Source organism: Balaenoptera borealis (genome assembly GCF_965194805.1).
Source record: "Balaenoptera borealis genome assembly, chromosome: 13".
NCBI classification, from domain to species: Eukaryota; Metazoa; Chordata; class Mammalia; order Artiodactyla; family Balaenopteridae; genus Balaenoptera; species Balaenoptera borealis.
The window spans coordinates 86,363,870-86,385,304 of NC_138870.1; the positions used below are offsets into that span (position 1 = coordinate 86,363,870).

Sequence of the window (21,435 nt, forward strand, 5' to 3'; positions counted from 1 at the left end):
ATTGCTTTGGGTAGTATAGTCATTTTCACAATATTGATTCTTCCAATCGAAGAACATGGTATATCTCTCCATCTGTTTGTGTCATCTTTGATTTCTTTCATCAGTGTCTCATAGTTTTCTGAGTACAGGTCTTTTACCTCCTTAGGTAGGTTTATTCCTAGGTATTTTATTCTTTTTGTTGCAATGGTGAATGGGATTGTTTCCTTAAGTTTTCTGTCTGATCTTTCGTTGTTAATGTATAGGAATGCAAGAGATTTCTGTGCATTAATTTTGCATCTGTAAATTTATCAAATTCATTGATTAGCTCTAGTAGTTTTCTGGTGGCATCTTTAGGATTCTCTATGTATAGTATCATGTCATCTGCAAACAGTGACAGTTTTACGTTCTCTTTTCCAGTTTGGATTCCTTTTATTTCTTTTTCTTCTCTGATTGCCGTGGCTAGGACTTCCAAAACTATGTTGAATAATAGTGGTGAGAGTGGACATCCTTGTTCTGTTCCTGATCATAGAGGAAATGCTTTCAGTTTTTCACCATTGAGAATGATGTTTGCTGTGGGTTTGTCATATATGGCTTTTATTATGTTGAGGTAGTTTCCCTCTATGCCCACTTTCTGGAGAGTTTTTATCATAAATGGGTGTTGAATTTTGTCAAAAGCTTTTTCTGCATCTATTGAGATGATCATATGGTTTTTCTTCTTCAATTTGTTAATATGGTGTATCACATTGATTGATTTGCGTATATTGAAGAATCCTTGCATCCCTGGGATAAATCCCACTTGATCATGGTGTATGATCCTTTTAACGTGTTGTTGGATTCTGTTTGCTAGTATTTTGTTCAGGATTTTTGCATCTATATTCATCAGTGATATTACTCTGTAATTTTCTTTTTTTGTAGTATCTTTGTCTGGTTTTGGTATCAGGGTGATGGTGGCCGCATAGAATGAGTTTGGGAGTGTTCCTTCCTCTGCAATTTTTTGGAAGCATTTGAGAAGGTTGGGTGTTAGCTCTTCTCTAAATGTTTCATAGAATTCACCCGTGAAGCCATCTGGTTCTGGACTTTTGTTTGTTGGAATATTTTTAATCACAGTTTCAATTTCATTACTTGTGATTCATCTTTTCATATTTTCTATTTCTTCCTGGTTCAGTCTTGGAAGTTTATACCTTTCTAAGAATTTGTCCATTTCTTCCAGGTTGTCCATTTTATTGGCATAGAGTTGCTTGTAGTAGTCTCTTAGGATGCTTTGTATTTCTGCGATGTCCATTGTAACTTCTTCTTTTTCATTCCTAATTTTATTGATTTGAGTCCTCTCCCTCTTTTTCTGATGAGTTTGGCTAATGGTTTATTAGTTTTGTTTAACTTCTCAAAGAACCAGCTTTTAGTTTTATTGATGTATGCTATTGCTATCTTTGTTTCTATTTCATTTATTTCTGCTCTGATCTTTATGATTTCTTTCCTTCTGCTAACTTTGGGTTTTGTTTGTTCTTCTTTCTCTAGTTCCTTTAGGTTTAAGGTTTGAGACTTTTTGATTTTGAGATTTGAAAATTTGAGATTTTTCTTGTTTCTTGAGGTAGGCTTCTATTGCTATAAACTTCCCTCTTAGAACTGCTTTTGCTGCATCCCGTAGGTTTTGGATTGCCGTGTTTTCGTTGTCATTTGTCTCTAGGTATTTTTTGATTTCCTCTTTGATTTCTTCAGTGATCTCTTGGTTATTTAGTAACGTATTGTTTAGCCTCTATGTGTTTGTGTTTTTTACATTTTTTCCCCTGTAGTTGATTTCTAATCTCATAGCGTTGTGGACAGAAAAGATGCTTGATATGATTTCAATTTTCTTAAATTAACCGAGGCTTGATTTGTGACCCAAGATGTGATCTATCCTGGAGAATATTCCATGTGCACTTGAGAAGAAAGTGTAATCTGCTGTTTTTTGGATGGAATGTCCTATAAATATCAATTAAATCTATCTGGTCTATTGTGTCATTTAAAGCTTGTGTTTCCTTATTAATTTTCTGTCTGCATGATCTGTCCATTGGTGTAAGTGAGGTGTTAAAGTCCCCCACTATTATTCTGTTACTGTCGATTTCCTCTTTTATAGCTGTTAGCAGTTGCCTTATGTATTGAGGTGCTCCTATGTGTTGGGTGCATATATATCTATAATTGTTATGTCTTCTTCTTGGATTGATCCCTTGATCATCCCAGGTAGTGTCCTTCCTTGTCTCTTGTAACATTCTTTATTTTAAAGTCTGTTTTATCTGATATGAGTATTGCTACTCCAGCTTCCTTTTGATTTCCATTTGCATGGAATATCTTTTTCCATCCCCTCACTTTCAGTCTGTATGTGTCCCTAGGTCTGAAGTGGGTCTCTTGTAGACAGCATATAGATGGGTCTTGTTTTCGTATCCATTCAGCGAGCCTGTGTCTTTTGGTTGGAGCATTTAATCCATTCACGTTTAAGGTAATTATTGATATGTATGTTCCTATTACCATTTTCTTAATTGTTTTGGGTTTGTTTTTGTAGGTCCTTTTCTTCTCTTGTGTTTCCCACTTAGAGAAGTTCCTTTAGCATTTGCTGTAGAGCTGGTTTGGTGGTGCTGTATTCTCTTAGCTTTTGTTTGTCTGTAAAGCTTTTGATTTCTCCATTGAATCTGAATGAGATCCTTGCCGGGTAGAGTAATCTTGGTTGTAGGTTCTTCACTTTCATCACTTTAAGTATATCATGCCACTCCCTTCTGGCTTGTAGAGTTTCTGCTGAGAAATCAGCTGTTAACCTTATGGGAGTTCCCTTGTATGTTATTTGTCGTTTTTCCCTTGCTGCTTTCAATAATTTTTCTTTGTCTTTAATTTTTGCCAATTTGATTACTATGTGTCTTGGTGTGTTTCTCCTTGGGTTTATCCTGTATGGGACTTGCTGCACTTCCTGGACTTGGGTGGCTATTTCCTTTCCCATGTTAGGGAAGTTTTCAACGATAATCTCTTCAAATATTTTCTCTGGTCCTTTCTCTCTCTCTTCTCCTTCTGGCACCCCTATAATGCGAATGTTGTTGTGTTTAATGTTGTCCCAGAGGTCTCTTAGGCTGTCTTCGTTCCTTTTCATTCTTTTTTCTTTATTCTGTTCCACAGCAGTGAATTCCACCATTCTGTCTTCCAGGTCATTTATCCGTTCTTCTGCCTCAGTTATTCTGCTATTGACTCCTTCTAGTGTATTTTTCATTTCAGTTATTGTATTGTTCATCTCTGTTTGTTCTTTAATTCTTCTAGGTCTTTGTTAAACATTTCTTGCATCTTCTCGGTCTTGCCTCCATTCTTTTTCTGAGGTCCTGATCATCTTCACTATCATTTTTCTGAATTCTTTTTCTGGAAGGTTTCCTATCTCCACTTCATTCAGTTGTTTTTCTGAGGTTTTATCTTGTTCCTTCATCTGGTACATAGCCCTCTGAGTTTTTATTCTGTCTTTATGTGAATGTGTTTTTCCTTCCACAGGCCGCAGAATTGTTGTTCTTCTTGCTTCTGCTGTCTGCCCTCTGGTGGATGAGGCTATCTAAGAGGCTTGTGCAAGCTTCCTGATGGGAGGGACTGGTGGTGGGTAGAGCTGACTGTTGCTCTGGTGGGCAGAGCTCAGTAAAACTTTAATCTGCTTGTCTGCTGATGGGTGGGACTGGGTTCCCTCCCTGTTGGTTGTTTGGCCTGAGGCAACCCAGCACTGGAGCCTACCCGGCTCTTGGTGGAGCTAATGGTGGACTCTGGGAGGGCTCAAGCCAAGGAGTACTTCCCAGAACTTCTGCTGCCAGTGTCCTTGTCCTCATGGTGAGCCACAGCCACCCCCACCTCTGCAGGAGGCCCTCCAACACTAGCAGGTTGGTCTGGTTCAGTCTCCTGTGGGGTCACTGCTCCTTCCTCTGGAGTCACTGCTCCTTCCCCTGGGTCCTGATGCACACACTACTTTGTGTGTGCCCTCCAAGAGTGGAGTCTCTGTTTCCCCCAGTCTTGTCAAAGTCCTGCAATCAAATCCCGCTGGCCTTCAAAGTCTGATTCTCTAGGAATTCCTCCTCCCGTTGCCGGACCCCCAGGTTGGGAAGCCTGACGTGGGGCTCAGAACCTTCACTCCAGTGGGTGGACTTCTGTGGTATAATTGTTCTCCAGTCTGTGAGTCACCCACCCAGCAGTTATGGGATTTGATTTTATTGTGATTGCACCCCTTCTACCATCGCATTGCAGTTTCTCCGTTGTCTTTGGATGTGGGGTATCTTTTTTGGTGAGTTCCAGTGTCTTCCTGTTGATGATTGCTCAGCAGTTAGTTGTGATTCCGGTGCTCTCGCAAGAGGGAGTGAGCACACGTCCCTGTACTCCACCATCTTGAACCAATGCACGTCTTATTTGTATTGTTTTTATCCCTTTGAGCACCAAGTGATTATGAAGTGGCTTAACATCATAAATTAGTTCGGAGAAAGGTGTTAGATAAACAGCTTGGAATTTTCCGTGATGAACAAAACTTGTAGAAATCTAAACACAGTAAATATAGTTGTAAACTGATTTCCTAGCCTCAACAGCTTCTAAGCCACATGCAAATGAACAGTTAGTTCCTATCCCCCTGTACGGTTTCCAGGAAGTGCCTCATTTAGTAGGAGGCAAGTGAGGAGGTGGATGGATCTGGGCCAGGGCTTTAAGCCATGTGATACAGAATGATGTCCTGGGAGTTGGGTAAGGGGACTACTTCTGCCAAATTGGGAGGCAAATGCTTTGGCATGGCACTCATTCACCATTTTCCTGAATCAGGTGCCCAAGTACAGCTGTGCCAACCAAATCCTACTACCTCTGCCTTTGCACAATATGATCATTTACTGTGAGCTTAAAAATCGTAAAATAAAAAGAGGCTACCAACAGGTTCCCTTGGTACCCCCTTGGTGTTATACTCATCTGGATTCCAGTGTCAGGTGGAAGATGTGATACAGTATTTACTTATGATGTAAAATAATAGCTTGGAGACCAAAAGAAAGACTGAAAAGAACACTTTAAGGTAACAGAGGCTCATATATATATATATATATATATATATATGAAAAAATATATACATATATTATTTTTAAAGAAAAGCACTTGTTAACATTTAAGAATCTCCCTCCATGTGACTTCAAGCTACCAGGACAGAGCCTCTCCCCCACCCTGCCCCCCAGCACACACACACACACACACACACACACACACACACACACACACACACACCTTAATATTCTCCTCAGCTCTTCTGCTGAAGAATTTAACCTTCATGACAATGTTACCCCAAAAAGTGGGTTCACCTCTTGGTAGGTGTCAAGCCAGAAGACACAACCAAGCCAAACAATGGAAGAAGGAAGGATTTATTACTTGCAGCAAGTAAGGAGAACACCAGGGATCTTTCCCAAAGCAGAGTCTCCCCAAACAGCAACACTGGGGATGCTTTAAGCTAGGTTACCTGCATACTCATGAAGGGGCTTGAACAGAGGAGAATTCAGCATAGAATTGGGGCAAAGGTCGACAATGTCCAAGCTTTAGTCAGTTGATGTCACGAGGATCAGAAAAGGTCAACATTTTCATCCCTTAGGTTCCAGTCGATCTGGTGGATGAGCCCTCCAGAGGGGTTTAAATTCTGTGAAACAGTTCCAGAAAGTGCTTCAGGCTAATCTTTACCATTGAAACAGAACCGGGAGTCTTTACAACTGATTTGTTATCTTTGCTGTTGTTACTCACCTTGTCTGGTAACAGTTGTTTGTTCCTTTGTTCCCTTAAGATCATTACTGCTGAGACCTGTTCAAGGGCAAGCATTGCAGCCAGGCTTAGATCACCAAATGGTTTAGGGCTAAATGGCTTCTCTAATGTCAAAAAGCTATATCTGGTTCTTTTCCTCCAGGGCCCCCCTACCCTATCTATCTGCTTACAATGACAGACTGCTTTGGGAACTTTCTCTTCCCCAGAACTGCCTGATCACACCACATCAATGATCGGAGCACCTCCAGTTTGTTTTTGGTAGCATTTCCCCCGTGTCTGCTCACTGGTCAAGGTCCACAGTTTATCATGGTTCACAGTGGGGCAGAAGCTCCGATTCCTCTTTTAAGTGGTGATGCCTCATTCCCACTTTCACAAAGTAACCTGGGTGATATTTGTCAAAGCTGATCCTGTGGTGATGGATGCCATCCGTGTTACCCAGGCCTCCGGGTGCTTCTGACGTTTGATGATGCAGCCATGGCGTGACTACATGGCACATGGCCCCTAAGTTTCTGGGTCTTCCTTAGTCAGCATGGCATGTCAGTGGCCGAGATGGAAGAGGGAGTCTTCCGTTTGTATTAATGATAGTAGGCAACCACTACTATCCTTAAAAGTTCTTAGAAGTGGCCACAGTTTCATTTTCTGCTTGGAAAGTTTTCTTTCTTTTTTCTTTTCTTTTCTTTTTTTTTTTGGCTGCTGCAAGCTGCATGGCTTGCAGGATCTTAGATCCCTGACCAGGGACTGAACCCATGGCCTCAGCAGTGAAAGCACAGAGTCCTAACCACTGGACCATCAGGGAATTCCCTGGAAAGTTTTCTTGAAATACTCTTTTTCTTTTTAAATTTTATACAAAATTTTATTGACGTATAGTTGATTTACAATGTTGTGTTAATTTCAGCTGTACAGCAAAGTGATTCAGTTATACATATATATATATATATATATATATATATATATATATATATACACACACACACACACACACACATTCTTTTTCATATTCTTTTCCAGCATGGTTTATCACAGGATATTGAATATACTTCCCTGTGCTATATGGTAGGACTTCGTCGTTTATCTCTTGAAATTTTTTAAAAAATTAATTTGTTTATTTTATTTATTTATTTTTGGCTGCGTTGGGTCTTCTTTGCTGCACGCGGGCTTTCTCTAGTTGCTCCGTGGCATGTGGGATCTTCCTGGACCAGGGCTCGAACCCATGTCCCCTGTATTGGCAGGCAGATTCTTAACCACTGCGCCACCAGGGAAGCCCCCTCTCTTGAAATATTCTTAAGCAAAATTTCACCAAATGGGGGACTTCCCTGGTGTCCAGTGATAAAGACTCCACGCTCCCAATGCAGGGGGCCTGGGTTCGATATTCAGTGAGGGAATTGGATCCTGCATGCTGCAACTGAGACCCGGCGCAGCCAAATAAATAAATAAATAATTAATTAATTTAAAAAAATCACCAAATGTAGTTTAGGTACCAGTTTGTCACTTACTGGAAATAAATCACACACTGACCATTCTTACCTGATAAATAGGGGAATTTGTGACTCAGATTGTATCTAACACATGGTAGGTGTCCCATAAATATTTTGTTGATGAGTGGATAAAGTTTATGGTTATTTTTGCAGCCAAATAAAAATTTTTTAAAAGATGATTTCATTTAATCAAACAACTGGTTATGAATGCAGTGTATTCATATTTTCCCCAGTGTTTGTAGTATTGATGTTTCCTATGTTGTAGTGCCAAGTGTAGGAATGTAGGCCCATTGGTACTCATGCATTGATGGTGGGTGTTATAGACTGAGTAATCCTGAAAGAAAATCAGACCATGGTGGTGAATAATTGTCAAAGGTGGTTTTTTTTTTAAATTTATTTAATTAATTAATTTATTTTTGGCTGCGTTGGCTCTTGGTGCGCGCGGGCTTTCTCTAGTTGTGGTGAGTGGGGGCTACTCTTTGTTGCGGTGCGCGGGCTTCTCATTGTGGTGGCCTCTCTTGTTGCAGAGCACGGGCTCTAGGCACGCGGGCTTCCATAGCTGTGGCTCGTGGGCTCTAGAGCGCAGGCTCAGTAGTTGTGGCGCACGGGCCCAGTTGCTCTGCGGCATGTGGGATCCTCCCGGACCAGGGCTCAAACCCGTGTCCCCTGCATTAGCAGGCAGATTCTTAACCACTGTGCCACCAGGGAAGCCCAAAGGTGTTTTCTTATTATTATTATTTTTAATTTTTTAAAAAAATTTTTTATTGAAATATAGTTGATTTACAGTGTAGTATTAGTTTCCAGTTTATTCTTTTTTTTCTTTTAACATCTTCACTGGAGTATAATTGCTTTACAATGGTGTATTAGTTTCTGCTTTATAACAAAGTGAATCAGCTATACATATACATATATCCCCATATCTCTTCCCTCTTGCGTCTCCCTCCCACCCTCCCTATCCCACCCCTCTAGGTGGTCACAAAGCACAGAGCTGATCTCCCTGTGCTATGCAGCTGCTTCCCACTAGCTATCAGGTTTACATTTGGTAGTGTATATATGTTCATGCCACTCTCTCACTTTGTCCCAGCTTACCCTTCCCCCTCCCCGTGTCCTCAAGTCCATTCTCTACGTCTGCGTCTTTATTCCTTTCCTGCTCCTCGGTTCTTCAGAACCATTTTTCAAAGGTGTTTTATTATTAAATTATGGCATCTGAGAAGCTATGAGGTCATAACCTACTTTACACCTTCCTGGTATACAACTAAGGCATGATGAGCCAACTGTGTGCATTTTTTCCCAACTCCTTGTTCAGTGACCAGCATTTTGGTAGCTTGAATTTTGACATATTGGGAATATTTATAGTATGGAAATCGGCCTGTGTTACCAATCAGGTTCCCTCTAGAGCTGCTTGTTAAGCATTTACCAGCACATCTGTGCTCACTCTCCTCCCCCAGTCATTCTTCTAATTGCTTTGTTCCTTGCCTGCTGTTAGAGCACAGAGGAGGCAGGAAAGCAGAGTCAGACACATAGATGGAATGTAGATTCCCTCCATTTGATAGCACTGGGACCTGGAACAAGTTATATAACCTCTCCAATACCCAGTTTCCTCCTTAATAAAGTGGGGTTGGTAATAGGCCCACCTCAGGGTTGAGAGGATGAAATGAAATGATGCATGGTGAGCACCTAGCAGTGCCTGGTACATGGCAAGTGTTCAAAAAGTAATGTCTACTGCCAGTCCTGATAGTCATTCATTCAACAAATGCATATGGAAAGGCTGTTTGCAAAGCACTTTTGATTCTGCCTGTATGGGTTTTTTTTTGTGTTTGTTTGTTTTTGTTTTTGTTTTTGACCTCGCTGTGTGGCTTGTGGGATCTTTGTTTTGTTCCCTGACCAGGGATCTAATCCAGGCTCATGGCAGTGAAAGCATGGAGTCCTAACCACCGGACTGCCAGGGAATTCCCAGATTCTGCCTGTATGGTTTTAAATGTACAGATAAGCAAGAATAAAATATCACTCTGAAATTCTGAGCTTTTGAATCGCATGTTTGATGTCATGTGGACTGCATACCTGGGCCCTTGAAATATGTCCTGGTTTGCTCTCCCTGGACAGATCATTCCCAAGTCTGGTCATCTTCTCATCTCCCGTTAGAGCACCTTTGTCCCCCCACCTACCTACCCCCCTGAATATCCTCCTCACTTCTCCACAACCAACAATCTTCCTGGCACGTGGCAGATTCCTCTCAGACCTGTGCCAACAAGTACTCTTGCATGAGTCATCAGGTAGCTGTTTTTTATACCCTGAGGTCAAGAATAGAAGGCTTCCTTTCCCTGTGAGAATTTTCTGGCAAAAGTGCTGCCCGAGGGCACACATAAGCTGTCTCCACCAGCTGTTTCCATCACTGGTTCCCGTGCCCTCCTCGCCCATTCAGGACGATGTTGTGCTCAGAAGGGCATCCCACATGTCGGGCAGCCTTCATCTCAACATCCCTTTAGTGAGAAAAAAAATTATTTGTAGGAAAAATGGTAATGTTAAATTCTAAACCCTTCAGATTCTTACAGGTACAGGTGACACTGAGATTGAAGTAATTGGGACTAGAGGAATTTGTGGGAAGCGGGGACATTAACCGCTTCATGCTCTTCAAATATTAAGTGTTCACAAAGCTTAAAGACTCCTGCTTCCTGCACACACAGGCTTCCTGTGGAATTTTTCAAACACTTTGAAGTGCATCTTTTCAACTTGATCCATTTTTCAGTACTTAAATTTCAGCGCTGTTTTAAAACGTGGAAACACTCAAGACAAGTACGAGTTGTTTCATATTGGGAGTGCCTTTGCCATCAGTTTGAAACTGTGCTTTATGCAAGCAGCTTGAGAGTATAAAAATGTAAACCTTGGCGTTGATGAATAGAAGCCAGCACATGTCAAATGCTACATTCCAGCTCATTGAATTAATTAATTGATAGACTGCATCTGAAATATGTCTCATAGAAGCTATTTTTCTGTTAAAATAATTTATCACCATGAGTAATACCCTTGATACCCTATTTCCATAAAGTACTGATAGGCATCAATAATATTTATTGCTCAGCCTTCCATCATATTTTCAGCAGTGTAAATTCTTATGCATAAATCATATTGTTAAAAATTAAAATGATGTGTTTATGTATATTTAATATTCAAATAGTAGACTTTTCAAACGTGATTTTAAACCAGGTTTTTTTTTCCCCCCCCAAAATAGTCTCACTCAATTCCTCATCAAGAATGAACACACACATCAGATTTTTCAGGTGGGATCATCTGAAAACCACCACCACCATTCACTTTAAATATTTCCTCACATAGTGTTGTCAATTATACTTCAAACCAAACAAACATACAAACGAACTCATAGAAAAAGAGACCAGACTTGTGGTTCTCAGAGGCCAGGGATGAGGAAGAGGAGGATTGGAGGATGGTGGTCAAATAGCACAAACTTCCAGTTAGAATATAAATAAGTACTAGGGAGGTAATGTACAACATGGGTAATATAATTAACACTGCTGTATGTTATATATGAAAGTTGTTAAGAAAGTAAATCCTAAGAGTTCTCATCATAACAAAAAAAGTTCTCAAAAAAATTTGTATCTGAGAGGATGGATGTTCACGAAACTTACTGTGATAATCATTTCATGATGTCTGTAAGTCAAATCATTATGCTGCACACCTTAAACTTATACAGTGCTGTTTGTTAATTATATATCAGTAAAACTGGGGAAAAAAAGAAAAAATAGTTTCTAATTTTTCAGAGCCTAAATTGAAAATACTTTAGAACAAAATCAGGTCAAATCTTTGGAATTCAAAGTGGCCGAACACCCAGAAGGGACACAATATAATACCTGCCTATTACATGCCTGCCCAGAGGGCTAAACTGAATTCCTTTTTACTAATTTGTACATGTCTTCTCTTTCTCAGTGATACAGGAACAACACCTCCAGAGAGTGGTATTTTTGGATTTATGATAAACTTCTCTGCATTTCTTGGTAAGTACACAATAATTATTATAAATAAATTAAAAATTACCAATCTCACCTGAAGTAAAATGTTACGGTTTATGTATCATTTTTATTATTTTGTTTTTAGTTTTATTGATCTTTGCTATTGTTTTCTTTGTTTCTATTTCATTTATTTTTGCTCTGATCTTTATGATTTCTTTCCTTCTGCTAACTTTGGGTTTTGTTTGTTCTTCTTTCTCTAGTTCCTTTAGGTGTAAAGTTAGATTGTTTATTTGAGATTTTTCTTGTTTCTTGAGGTAGGCTTCTATTGCTATAAACTTCCCTCTTAGAACTGCTTTTGCTGCATCCCATAGGTTTTGGATCATTGTGTTTTCATTGAAATTTGTCTCTAGGTATTTTTTGATTTCCTCTTTGATTTCTTCAGTGACCTCTTGGTTATTTAGTAACATATTGTTTAGCCTCCATGTGTTTGTGTTTTTTACATTTTTTTCCCTGTAGTTGACTTCTAATCTCATAGCGTTGTGGTCAGAAAAGATGCTTGATATGATTTCAATTTTCTTAAATTTACCGAGGCTTGATTTGTGACCCAAGATGTGATCTATCCTGGAAAATGTTCCGTGTGCACTTGAGAAGAAAGTGTAATCTGCTGTTTTTGGATGGAATGTCCTATAAATATCAATTAAATCTATCTGGTCTGTTGTGTCATTTAAAGCTTGTGTTTCCTTATTAATTTTCTGTCTGGATGATCTGTCCATTGGTATAAGTGAGGTATTAAAGTCCCCCACTATTATTGTGTTACTGTCGATTTCCTCTTTTATAGCTGTTAGCAGTTGCCTTATGTATTGAGGTGCTCCTATGTGTTGGGTTCATATATATTTATAATTGTTATGTTTTCTTCTTGGATTGATCCCTTGATCATCCAAGGTAGTGTCCTTCCTTGTCTCTTGTAACATTCTTTATTTTAAAGTCTGTTTTATCTGATATGAGTATTGCTACTCCAGCTTTCTTTTGATTTCCATTTGCATGGAATATCTTTTTCCATCCCCTCACTTTCAGTCTGTATGTGTCCCTAGGTCTGAAGTGGGTCTCTTGTAGACAGCATATATATGGGTCTTGTTTTTGTATCCATTCAGCAAGCCTGTGTCTTTTGGTTGGAGCATTTAATCCATTCACATTTAAGGTAATTATTGATTCGTATGTTCCTATTACCATTTTCTTAATTGTTTTGGGTTTGTTTTTGTAGGTCCTTTTCTTCTCTTGTGTTTCCCACTTAGAGAAGTTCCTTTAGCATTTGTTGTAGAGCTGGTTTGGTGGTGCTGAATTCTCTTAGCTTTTGCTTGTCTGTTAAGCTTTTGATTTCTCCATCGAATCTGAATGAGATCCTTGCTGGGTAGAGTAATCTTGGTTGTAGATTCTTCCCTTTCATCACTTTAAATATATCATGCCACTTCCTTCTGGATTGTAGAGTTTCTGCTGAGAATTCAGCTGTTAACCTTATGGGAGTTCCCTTGTATGTTATTTGCCGTTTTTCCCTTGTTGCTTTCAATAATTTTTCTTTGTCTTTAATTTGATTAAATTAATTAATTTAAATTAATTTAATTTAAATTAATTAAATTATTCAATTTGATTACTCGACGTGTTTCTCCTTGGGTTTATCCTGCCTGGGACTCTCTGTGCTTCCTGGACTTGGGTGGCTATTTCCTTTCCCATGTTAGGGAAGTTTTCAACTATAATCTCTTCAAATATTTTCTCAGGTCCTTTCTCTCTCTCTTCTCCTTCTGGGACCCCTATAATGCGAATGTTGTTGCGTTTAATGTTTTCCCAGAGGTCCCTTAGGCTGTCTTCATTTCTTTTCATTCTTTTTTCTTTATTCTGTTCCGCAGCAGTGAATTCCACCATTCTGTCTTCCAGGTCACTTATCCGTTCTTCTGCCTCAGTTATTCTGCTATTGATTCCTTCTAGTGTAGTTTTCATTTCAGTTATTGTATTGTTCATCTCTGTTTGTTTGTTCTTTAATTCTTCTAGGTCTTTGTTAAACATTTCTTGCATCTTCTCGATCCTTGCCTCCATTCTTTTTCTGAGGTCCTGGATCATCTTCACTATCATTTTTCTGAATTCTTTTTCTGGAAGGTTTCCTATCTCCACTTCATTCAGTTGTTTTTATGGGGTTTTATCTTCTTCCTTCATCTGGTACATAGCCCTCTGCCTTTTCATCTTGCCTATCTTTCTGTGAATGTGGTTTTGGTTCCACAGGCTGCATGATTGTAGTTCTTCTTGCTTCTGCTGTCTGCCCTCTTTTATTGTTATTTTTTAACAAACATTATTTTTTAGAACATTTTCAGATTCACAGAAAACTTGAGGAAAAGGTAGAGATTTCCCATATGTGCCCTGCTCCCCCACACCCCCCCATAGCCTTCTCCATTATCAACATCCCCCCACCAGAGTAATATATTAGTTACAGCTGATGAACCTACATTGCCACATCATTATCACCCAAAGTCAATAGTTTACATTAGGGTTTATGCTTGGTATACGTGATTTTTAAAAAAGTATAACCTTTGCAACTACAGTTTTGCTCTACTTTGAGAAACTCAAGTGACTAGAAATCCAAAGTTACTTATGGCCTCATTATAGAACTATTCACTTTATCTGGTAATTTGCCACAGGAATTTGAAATGGATTTTAAATGTAATTTCTAAAATTTATATCCAATGCATTTGCGTTAAGCCAAAGACACCTAAAGTTTAGAAGCTAATGTTTCTCAGAGTGTGTTCTGTAGGTAACTTACAAGAAAGTCCTCTTGGGTGCTGGTTGCAAGGCCTGTTCCAGGGCCACACTGCAGATCTACTGGATCAGAACTTCTGGAAGTGGAGCCCAAGCATATGTGCTGTGAACCATCACTCTAAGGGACTTGGATACTCACAAAAGCTTTTGAACCACTGACAAAGGTGTTACCTCACCTGTTAGAGGAAGGGAAAGGTGAAGCATGGAACAGTTTGTCTCCAACTCAGCTATGATTTTTCAGTTCCTCAAATGCACCTGAGATGCAATTGAGAGGCTACAATCCTCTCTCATGAGCCAATTAATGTAATGACTAAAAAACTCAGTCTTCTATGGGTGATGAGGGTATATGGATGGAAGAGGTAGGGCTCTTTCCATAAACCCTTAACCCTGCAGAACAATCAGGTTTTTGCCAGGGACCCATCATATAACCAGCACTTTCTGGCCCTCTCTATTGATGCAGGGCGGGAAGGGGCAGAGGTGCTGGAAACCCTACCTAGTGACTTGGCATCTTCAGAATTTGTTCATCCTACTGGTAGAGGGAGTTTCACCCCATCACTCATTTGTGGTCTTCTCCTCCCAAGGTTTTGGAGGTGAGCAAGGGGAAGTAGAAATAGGAGTCAGTCAATCCCAGTGCCCTCTTACACCATCCTTGCCCAGAGTCCAGATTTAGAAGACAGATGATTTTATCACTAGCAAATGATAAATGTAGCTTTTTGCTTCTAGGCAAGGGAGAATCTGACATGAATATCTCTGTTTAAAATGCTCTATGATAAATGACTAGCTTTTAGACTGGTTTTAAGAATTCAGCAAAAAATATTACAGCCATCATAACACTATTGAACACACAGAAATCTACTTTATCCTAACACATGCATGATATCCAACTCATGGACATATAATATTTTATAATTCAGTCCCCTATTGTTAAACATTTAGGCTGTTTCTCATTTGGTAATATACAATGCTAAAGTGAATATCTTTTAAACATATCTCTGCATATCTATGTGACTTTTTCTGTAAGCTAAATTTGCTGAGTTAAATTTGCCCTCACACCATTCACAAAAGCCAATGGCAATTAAAGAAGTAAACATGAAGAACAAAACCATAAGAGGAGGGACTTCCTCTTATGGTGGTGCAGTGGATAAGAATCCACCTGCCAATGCAGGGGACATGGGTTCGAGCCCTGGTCCGGGAAGATCCCACATGCCATGGAGCAACTAAGCCCATGCGCCACAACTACTGAGCCCATGCTCCAAACCTACTGAAGCCCACACGCCTAGAGCCCGTGCCCCGCAACAAGAGAAGCCACCGCAAGGAGAAGCCCAACCGCAAAGAAGAGTAGCCCCACTTGCTGCAACTAGAGAAAGCCTGCACGCAGCAATGAAGACCCAACACAGCCAAAAATAAATAAAATTAAATCTTAAAAAAAAAAAAAAAGAGGATTTGGATTTAAGTATAGGAAAATATTTTTAAAACCTTAGGATGGAAAAGCTTATCTAAACTTACACACACAAAACCCAGAAGCTAAATAGGGAAGAACTGACAGATTTGGGTAGATAAAAATTGAAACTTCTAAGTGATGAAAGATTCACGAAGTTAAAGACAAACAACAGACCAGAAGAAAATTTGTAATGTTTATAGCATACAATAGACTAATGTACATAATGTATAAAGAGCAACTACAAATTAAAAATGAACTCAAGAGAAAAATTAAAAAAATGATAAACATGCAATTTTCAGAAGAAGAAATGCAAATGAGTAGTGACATACTGAAAGTTGCTCAATCTCACTGACTATCAGAGAAATGCAAATCAAACAAACAGGTTGCCATTTTTCATTTGTTAGATTGGCAATAATTAAAAGGACAGGGCATACAGAATTGCTTTCAGACTCTGCTGTGGGAGTATAAATTGCCTCAGTCTTGGAGCAGTTTGGAGCTACTTTTTGGCATTTTAATTGAGCATAGTTTTTTGACCCAGTAATACTACTTCTAGGAATTCATCTTTCAGAAACACTGAAAGTGTGCCAAAGCCTTCTATATAAGGATGTTCACTGAGCATTGTTTGTAATAGGAAAAACATATAATGTAGAAATCTATCATTAGGAGAATGATGAAATAAATATGGCATCTCACTATATACCATGATGAGGTAGACCTATGTGTACCGACATTGGCAAGATCTCCACGGAACATTTTTATTTTTAAAATTTATTTAGTTATTTATTATAAATTTATTTATTTATTTATTTATTTATGGCTGCGTTGGGTCTTTGTTGCTGTGCACAGGCTTTCTCTAGTTGCGGCGACGGGGAGCTACTCTTTGTTGCAGTGCGTGGGCTTCTCATTGCGGTGGCTTCTCTTGTTGTGGAGCACGGGCTCTAGGCACACGGGCTTCCGTAGTTGCAGCACGTGAGTTCAGTAGTTGTGGCGCACGGGCTTAGTTGCTCCGCGGCATGTGGGATCTTCCCGGACCAGGGCTCAAACCCATGTCCCCTGCATTGGCAGGCAGATTCTTAACCACTGTGCCAACAGGGAAGTCCCATCCATGGAACATTTTTAAATAAGTAAAAAAGCAAGTCCCAGAACAATACGTGCACAATAGCATTTATGTGAAAAGGATAACAGCCAAGACTGTGTGTGTTTGTGTGTATGCATCACATGGCGGGGGAGAGTAAGTAAGATGGGGTGAGGAAGGGCAGGTGTGAGCGAGTGGGGAGACTATTGCAATCAGGAGACTGAAAATACAAATTATTTTAAAAGCCATAAGAACTGTTCATGTGCTTTTTCTTCTAAAAAGTCAAAAAATAAAAATTCATCAGAGTCCCTTTCTTTTTCAGGTGCAGCCACGATGTACACAAGATATAAAATAGTAGAGAAGCAAAACCAAACCAGCTATTTCAGCACTCCTGTTTTTAACTTGGTGTCGTTAGTTCTAGGATTGGTGGGATGCATCGGAATGGGCATTGTAGCCAATTTCCAGGTATGACCTGAAGTTTTTTTGGTTATTGGGGGTGATGGAGTACATGTATCTGGAGGAGAGAAGCAAGAGCACCAGAGGCACGCTTGTGCCAGCATAGCTCTCAAGTAGTTGATGAGTTTATGAATATTGGGATAGTTTGCTTTTTAGAAACAAATCTTTGTCATTTGAAAGTCAGCCCAGCCTAGTACCTGGGGGAGATGGGGTGCATGTTTGAGAGACAGCGTGCTTCAGACCATGCTGTGGGCTCTGGATTGTTCCGTGTTCTTGTTGATGTGGTTTAATGTGCTGGGAGAGCTACTTCAGTCATTGTAATGATTTCATTAACATCGTGAAAACGTTTCTGTGTATGAGCGTGTGTATGTTTACTGATTCTACTGTTTGGGCCTCTGGTGTTCAATTCAAAGAGAGGCATCTGATCTCTTCCTTTCGCAGATGAGGATCTAGGGACATGGAGGTGAAATAATTTGGTCAGGGTTACTCAGCTAATCAGTTGCAGGGCCAAAATATGGCCTTACTGGAGCAAATGAACTTATATGACAACTACTGCAGAGTCCACTTGACATATTCTTACTGTGTCAAGTGTTGGAAAAAATCCTACATGTTCTATTCTAATTTTTGGATTCCTTTCATTCTGAGGTCTCTTTCAGGAAGGCATGGTATTTGTCTATGGAGACAATATTTTATATTTTACAAGTATGTGTTGTATTTCAAATGAGTACTAATTATGAGTGCTCGCCTCACAGGGTTATTGCTGGGATTCAATGAGATAATGTACAGTGCCCAGCAGTCTGTACTTAGCCGTCTTCATGGTCATCGGTTCATCACTATAGGCCAACACCCTGGAGGGCCTGCTCTGTCATTACCATTGTCCCTTTGTGACCACAGAAATGAAGTTACTCCTGGAGGACTTCTGGTTCTGCCTGGGGGTACTCCTTTAACTTTTTTCCCACCAGAAGTGGGTTGATCTTCTGTGATGCTTACTTTATAAAAAGGTGTCAGCCTTCAGTGCTAGCTGGCTGTTCAAGTCCACATCTGCACACTGAAGCCGCAGCAGAGGGGCACTGCCTCCTGGTGTGGACCTGGGAGGCTGATAACCTCAGGCCTCCACCTGTACCGTCTGCTGTCCACCTGTTCTCTAGTGTCTGCTCCTGCATGAGTCAGACCATTATCAGAGGGCCCTCTGCCTCACCTGCACCACGTGGGCCTCAGAGAATTTCCTTTTCTGTCCTGCACATGCAGGAAACCATCTGTCATAGGTGGGGGGACAGTATAATAAAGTGCTCTGGGAAACTCAGTGCTGTGTTGTGAGGGGTGAGGCACCCTTCCTTGTATGACACAGAACCTTCAGGACAGCCTAGGGCAGGGATATTCTCCCAGGTCTGGCGGCCAACAAGTTTTCGTTTGGGGATGTTACAAATCCACAACTACCAGTGTTTCCTTGTTAACACTGGTGAAAGGTGAGAGCCAAATTTATAGCCTCCCTGAAGCAAGCCTATAGGGCTTCCAGGAGGGCATCTTGTGAACTCAGTTTGCTTCCGGCTTCGTTTAACTTTCCTACTCTTATTGTCTCTGTATTAGGAAATAAACACCACTAGTTGCCTATGACATTTGTCACATGGTAGAGACTCTTGATGACATTTCCTTACGTTTTATGATTGTGTGCGTTTTGGGTTCCATAACAACATTTATTGAAGTTTTCTTTTTTTCTTTTTTCTTTTTCTTATTTGGCCGGGCTGCACGGCTTGTGGGATCTTAGTTCCCCGACCAGGGATTGAACCCGGGCCCCGGCAGCGAGAGCACGGAGTCCTAAGCACTGGACTGCCTGGGAATTCTTATTGAAGTTTTCTAGGTGACATTTATGAAAACATTTCATGCTTTAACTCGTATAATTCTAATAATGACCTTAGAAGATAGGTAGTATTATTTTCCTCATTTATCAATGGAGAAATGGAGACCCAGAGAGGTTAATACTCTCCCCAAATCCTGTGAGTCATGAAAGGCAGAAGTCACCTTTGAATGAAGCAGTCTGCCCAGAACCTGTGGGGAAGAGTTAAGCTCAAGGCCAGAATGAGAAAATCTCTGTGAGAAAAAAGCATGTACACAATTTACAGTTTCAGGGCTTCCCAAGTGGCGCAGTGGTTAAGAATCTGCCTGCCAATGCAGGGGACACGGGTTCTAGCCCTGGTCCGGGAAGACCCCACATGCCGCGGAGCAACTAAGCCCGTGTGCCACAACTACTGAGCCTGTGCTCTAGAGCCCGTGAGCCACAACTACTGAGCCCACGTGCCGCCACTACTGAAGCCCACGCGCCTAGAGCCTGTGCTCTGCAACAAGAGAAGCCACCGCAATGAGAAGCCCGCGCACCGCAACAAAGAGTAGCCCCCGCTCACCGCAACTAGAGAAAAACCTGCACGCAGCAACGAAGACCCAGTGCAGACAAAAATAAAAAATAAATTAAAAAAAAAAGAATGATAAAAAATTTTTTTTCATAAAATTAGGGGAAAAAAATTCACAGTTCACAGTTCTAGCGTCAGAAAGCACGACGGAAAAATTATTTTCAAAGGGAAGGTGGCAACCTGGAAGGATATAAGTTGTCTAGTGGAGTGTGGGTATGAATTGTCCTGTGGGGGATAGTATGCACTGTATGATATCCCATCACATTATTCTCGGAATAACTCAACATCACAAGTGATACTGCCGTCAGTGTTTAAACCATAAAGGGCAGACTTCAGGAAGAAGGCTTAGGTGGTTAGATAATTACACTTTTGGTTCCCTTTAAGGTTTCTGTGAAGTGATTACATCTTCACAAAGACCAGAAATAGAATCTCTAACTTTCCTGAGAGCAAGTGTTTGCCTTGTCATTGTTCCCATAAATATATCTTTACAACTTCCTTTTTTGATATCCTGTAATTCATTTTCGGCATGCCGTAAGCAAACCGACATGAGCGGTTACCTCAAGAAGAATTAGAGATGTGAGGGCAAGAGAGAGCATTGACTGGTGGTTTTTCTTGAGCGGGAGTAAATTGCACTTACCAGATGTTCACAGCGAGCACTCTTTCCTGCACTGGTGGATGAGATGGCTACTTTTTGGTGTCTCCTCACCAGGCAATCTCCGTCAGTGCTTTCCTGTCCCTCAAGAAGTCTCCTTTCTGCAAAAGTCAAGTTTCCTGAGGTTGAATCCTCTCAATAGTCTAGTTTTCTCTATTTTTATTATCTTCTAAATTAACAAGAGTTTCAAAAAAAGGTACCAGGTTTTCATCTTAACCTCTATCCAAAATTCATGTCTGATCTGAGTCGTTTCCCTTCTAAAAGACATCTTTGATGAGAGAGTATGTATTCCACAGTGAAAAGGGCACACTGGAAATACACCTCCTGCTAATTCAAGGGCCTTTTGATCTGATTTCATCAGGGCTAATGTGGGTGTCATGAAGCTTGCAGATTAAGATCTGATATATTGAACTGGCCAGAGTTGAGGAAGCAAGTTTCCTGACAGTGCTAGTGGGGGGTGGAAACAAAGTATGTAAATTCAGGATTTGATTTACTTATTAGCATAGAAAGAAAATGGAGAGTGGAAAGTACCAGGACTCTCAGAAGGTTATTCCTAAAACAACCCCAGCTCATTAGCATTAGATGCCTTGCCTTTTGTTTATTTTCCCTTGCTCAAATGTGCCTAACGTTCAAGGGGTGAAAAGGATTTGTTTTTCTTAATTCTTTTATAATTTTTTTGGTTTAATATGGGTTTTTTCCCTCAGTTTTATTGAGATATTATTACTGAACCAGGCCCGTTTGCCCAACTCGCAGCAAGCCAAACGTTTGCTATGGAACAAGCAAGTTCCTGGCATTTACTCCAGTGCCAGGAAGGCTTTTCTCTTGGTCATCTTCTGCAAGCAGCTGTATTTTCCAAAGATGGGGTGCGTGCATCTGTGATGCCTGGTGGCTTTGAGGAGCCCAGAGCAAGTGAGTGAGTGTTCGGCTCTTGATGTGCACAGACTCACGCTGAGTAACAGCATGTGTGTGACTTTCTCTCTAGGAGTTAGCTGTCCCCGTGGTACACGACGGCGGTGCCCTTTTGGCGTTTGTCTGCGGTGTTGTGTACACGCTCCTGCAATCCATCATCTCTTACAAATCGTGTCCCCAGTGGAACAGCCTTTCCACATGCCGCATACGGATGGCCATCTCTGCCGTTTCCTCCGCAGCCGTCATCCCCAGTATCCTTTTTTACATTTGTCAGTGTCCTTGCAAGCTTGACACCCCCGCCGCCCCGCTCCCCTCCAAAAAAAATGGAGAAAGCAAAGGTTAACAGCCAAGTGTCAACAGGCTTCAGAAGAACGACTGGGAGAAAAGGGTAAATCATAAGGAAAATATCTCAACGTTGTCTGGTTAAATCAAAAGAATCTTTGGGAAAAAGAATGGTGTGAAAGGAAAATGAAAAAAAAAAAGTCAGACACTTCATTCTGTATTTACTTTCCTTCC

The 21,435-nt window shown here is 40.6% G+C and overlaps 1 protein-coding gene across 1 annotated transcript in view; it reads left to right on the forward strand.

The window, feature by feature from the left end:
- DRAM1 (DNA damage regulated autophagy modulator 1) overlaps window positions 1-21,435 on the forward strand; it is a 46,565-nt gene that overhangs the window by 14,681 nt on the left and 10,449 nt on the right. Inside the window, exons 2-4 of the mRNA XM_082349659.1 lie at window positions 11,157-11,224; window positions 16,820-16,962; window positions 20,993-21,170. Of these exons, the coding sequence (XP_082205785.1) occupies window positions 11,157-11,224; window positions 16,820-16,962; window positions 20,993-21,170 (389 nt within the window). The remainder of the gene's footprint in view (window positions 1-11,156; window positions 11,225-16,819; window positions 16,963-20,992; window positions 21,171-21,435) is intronic.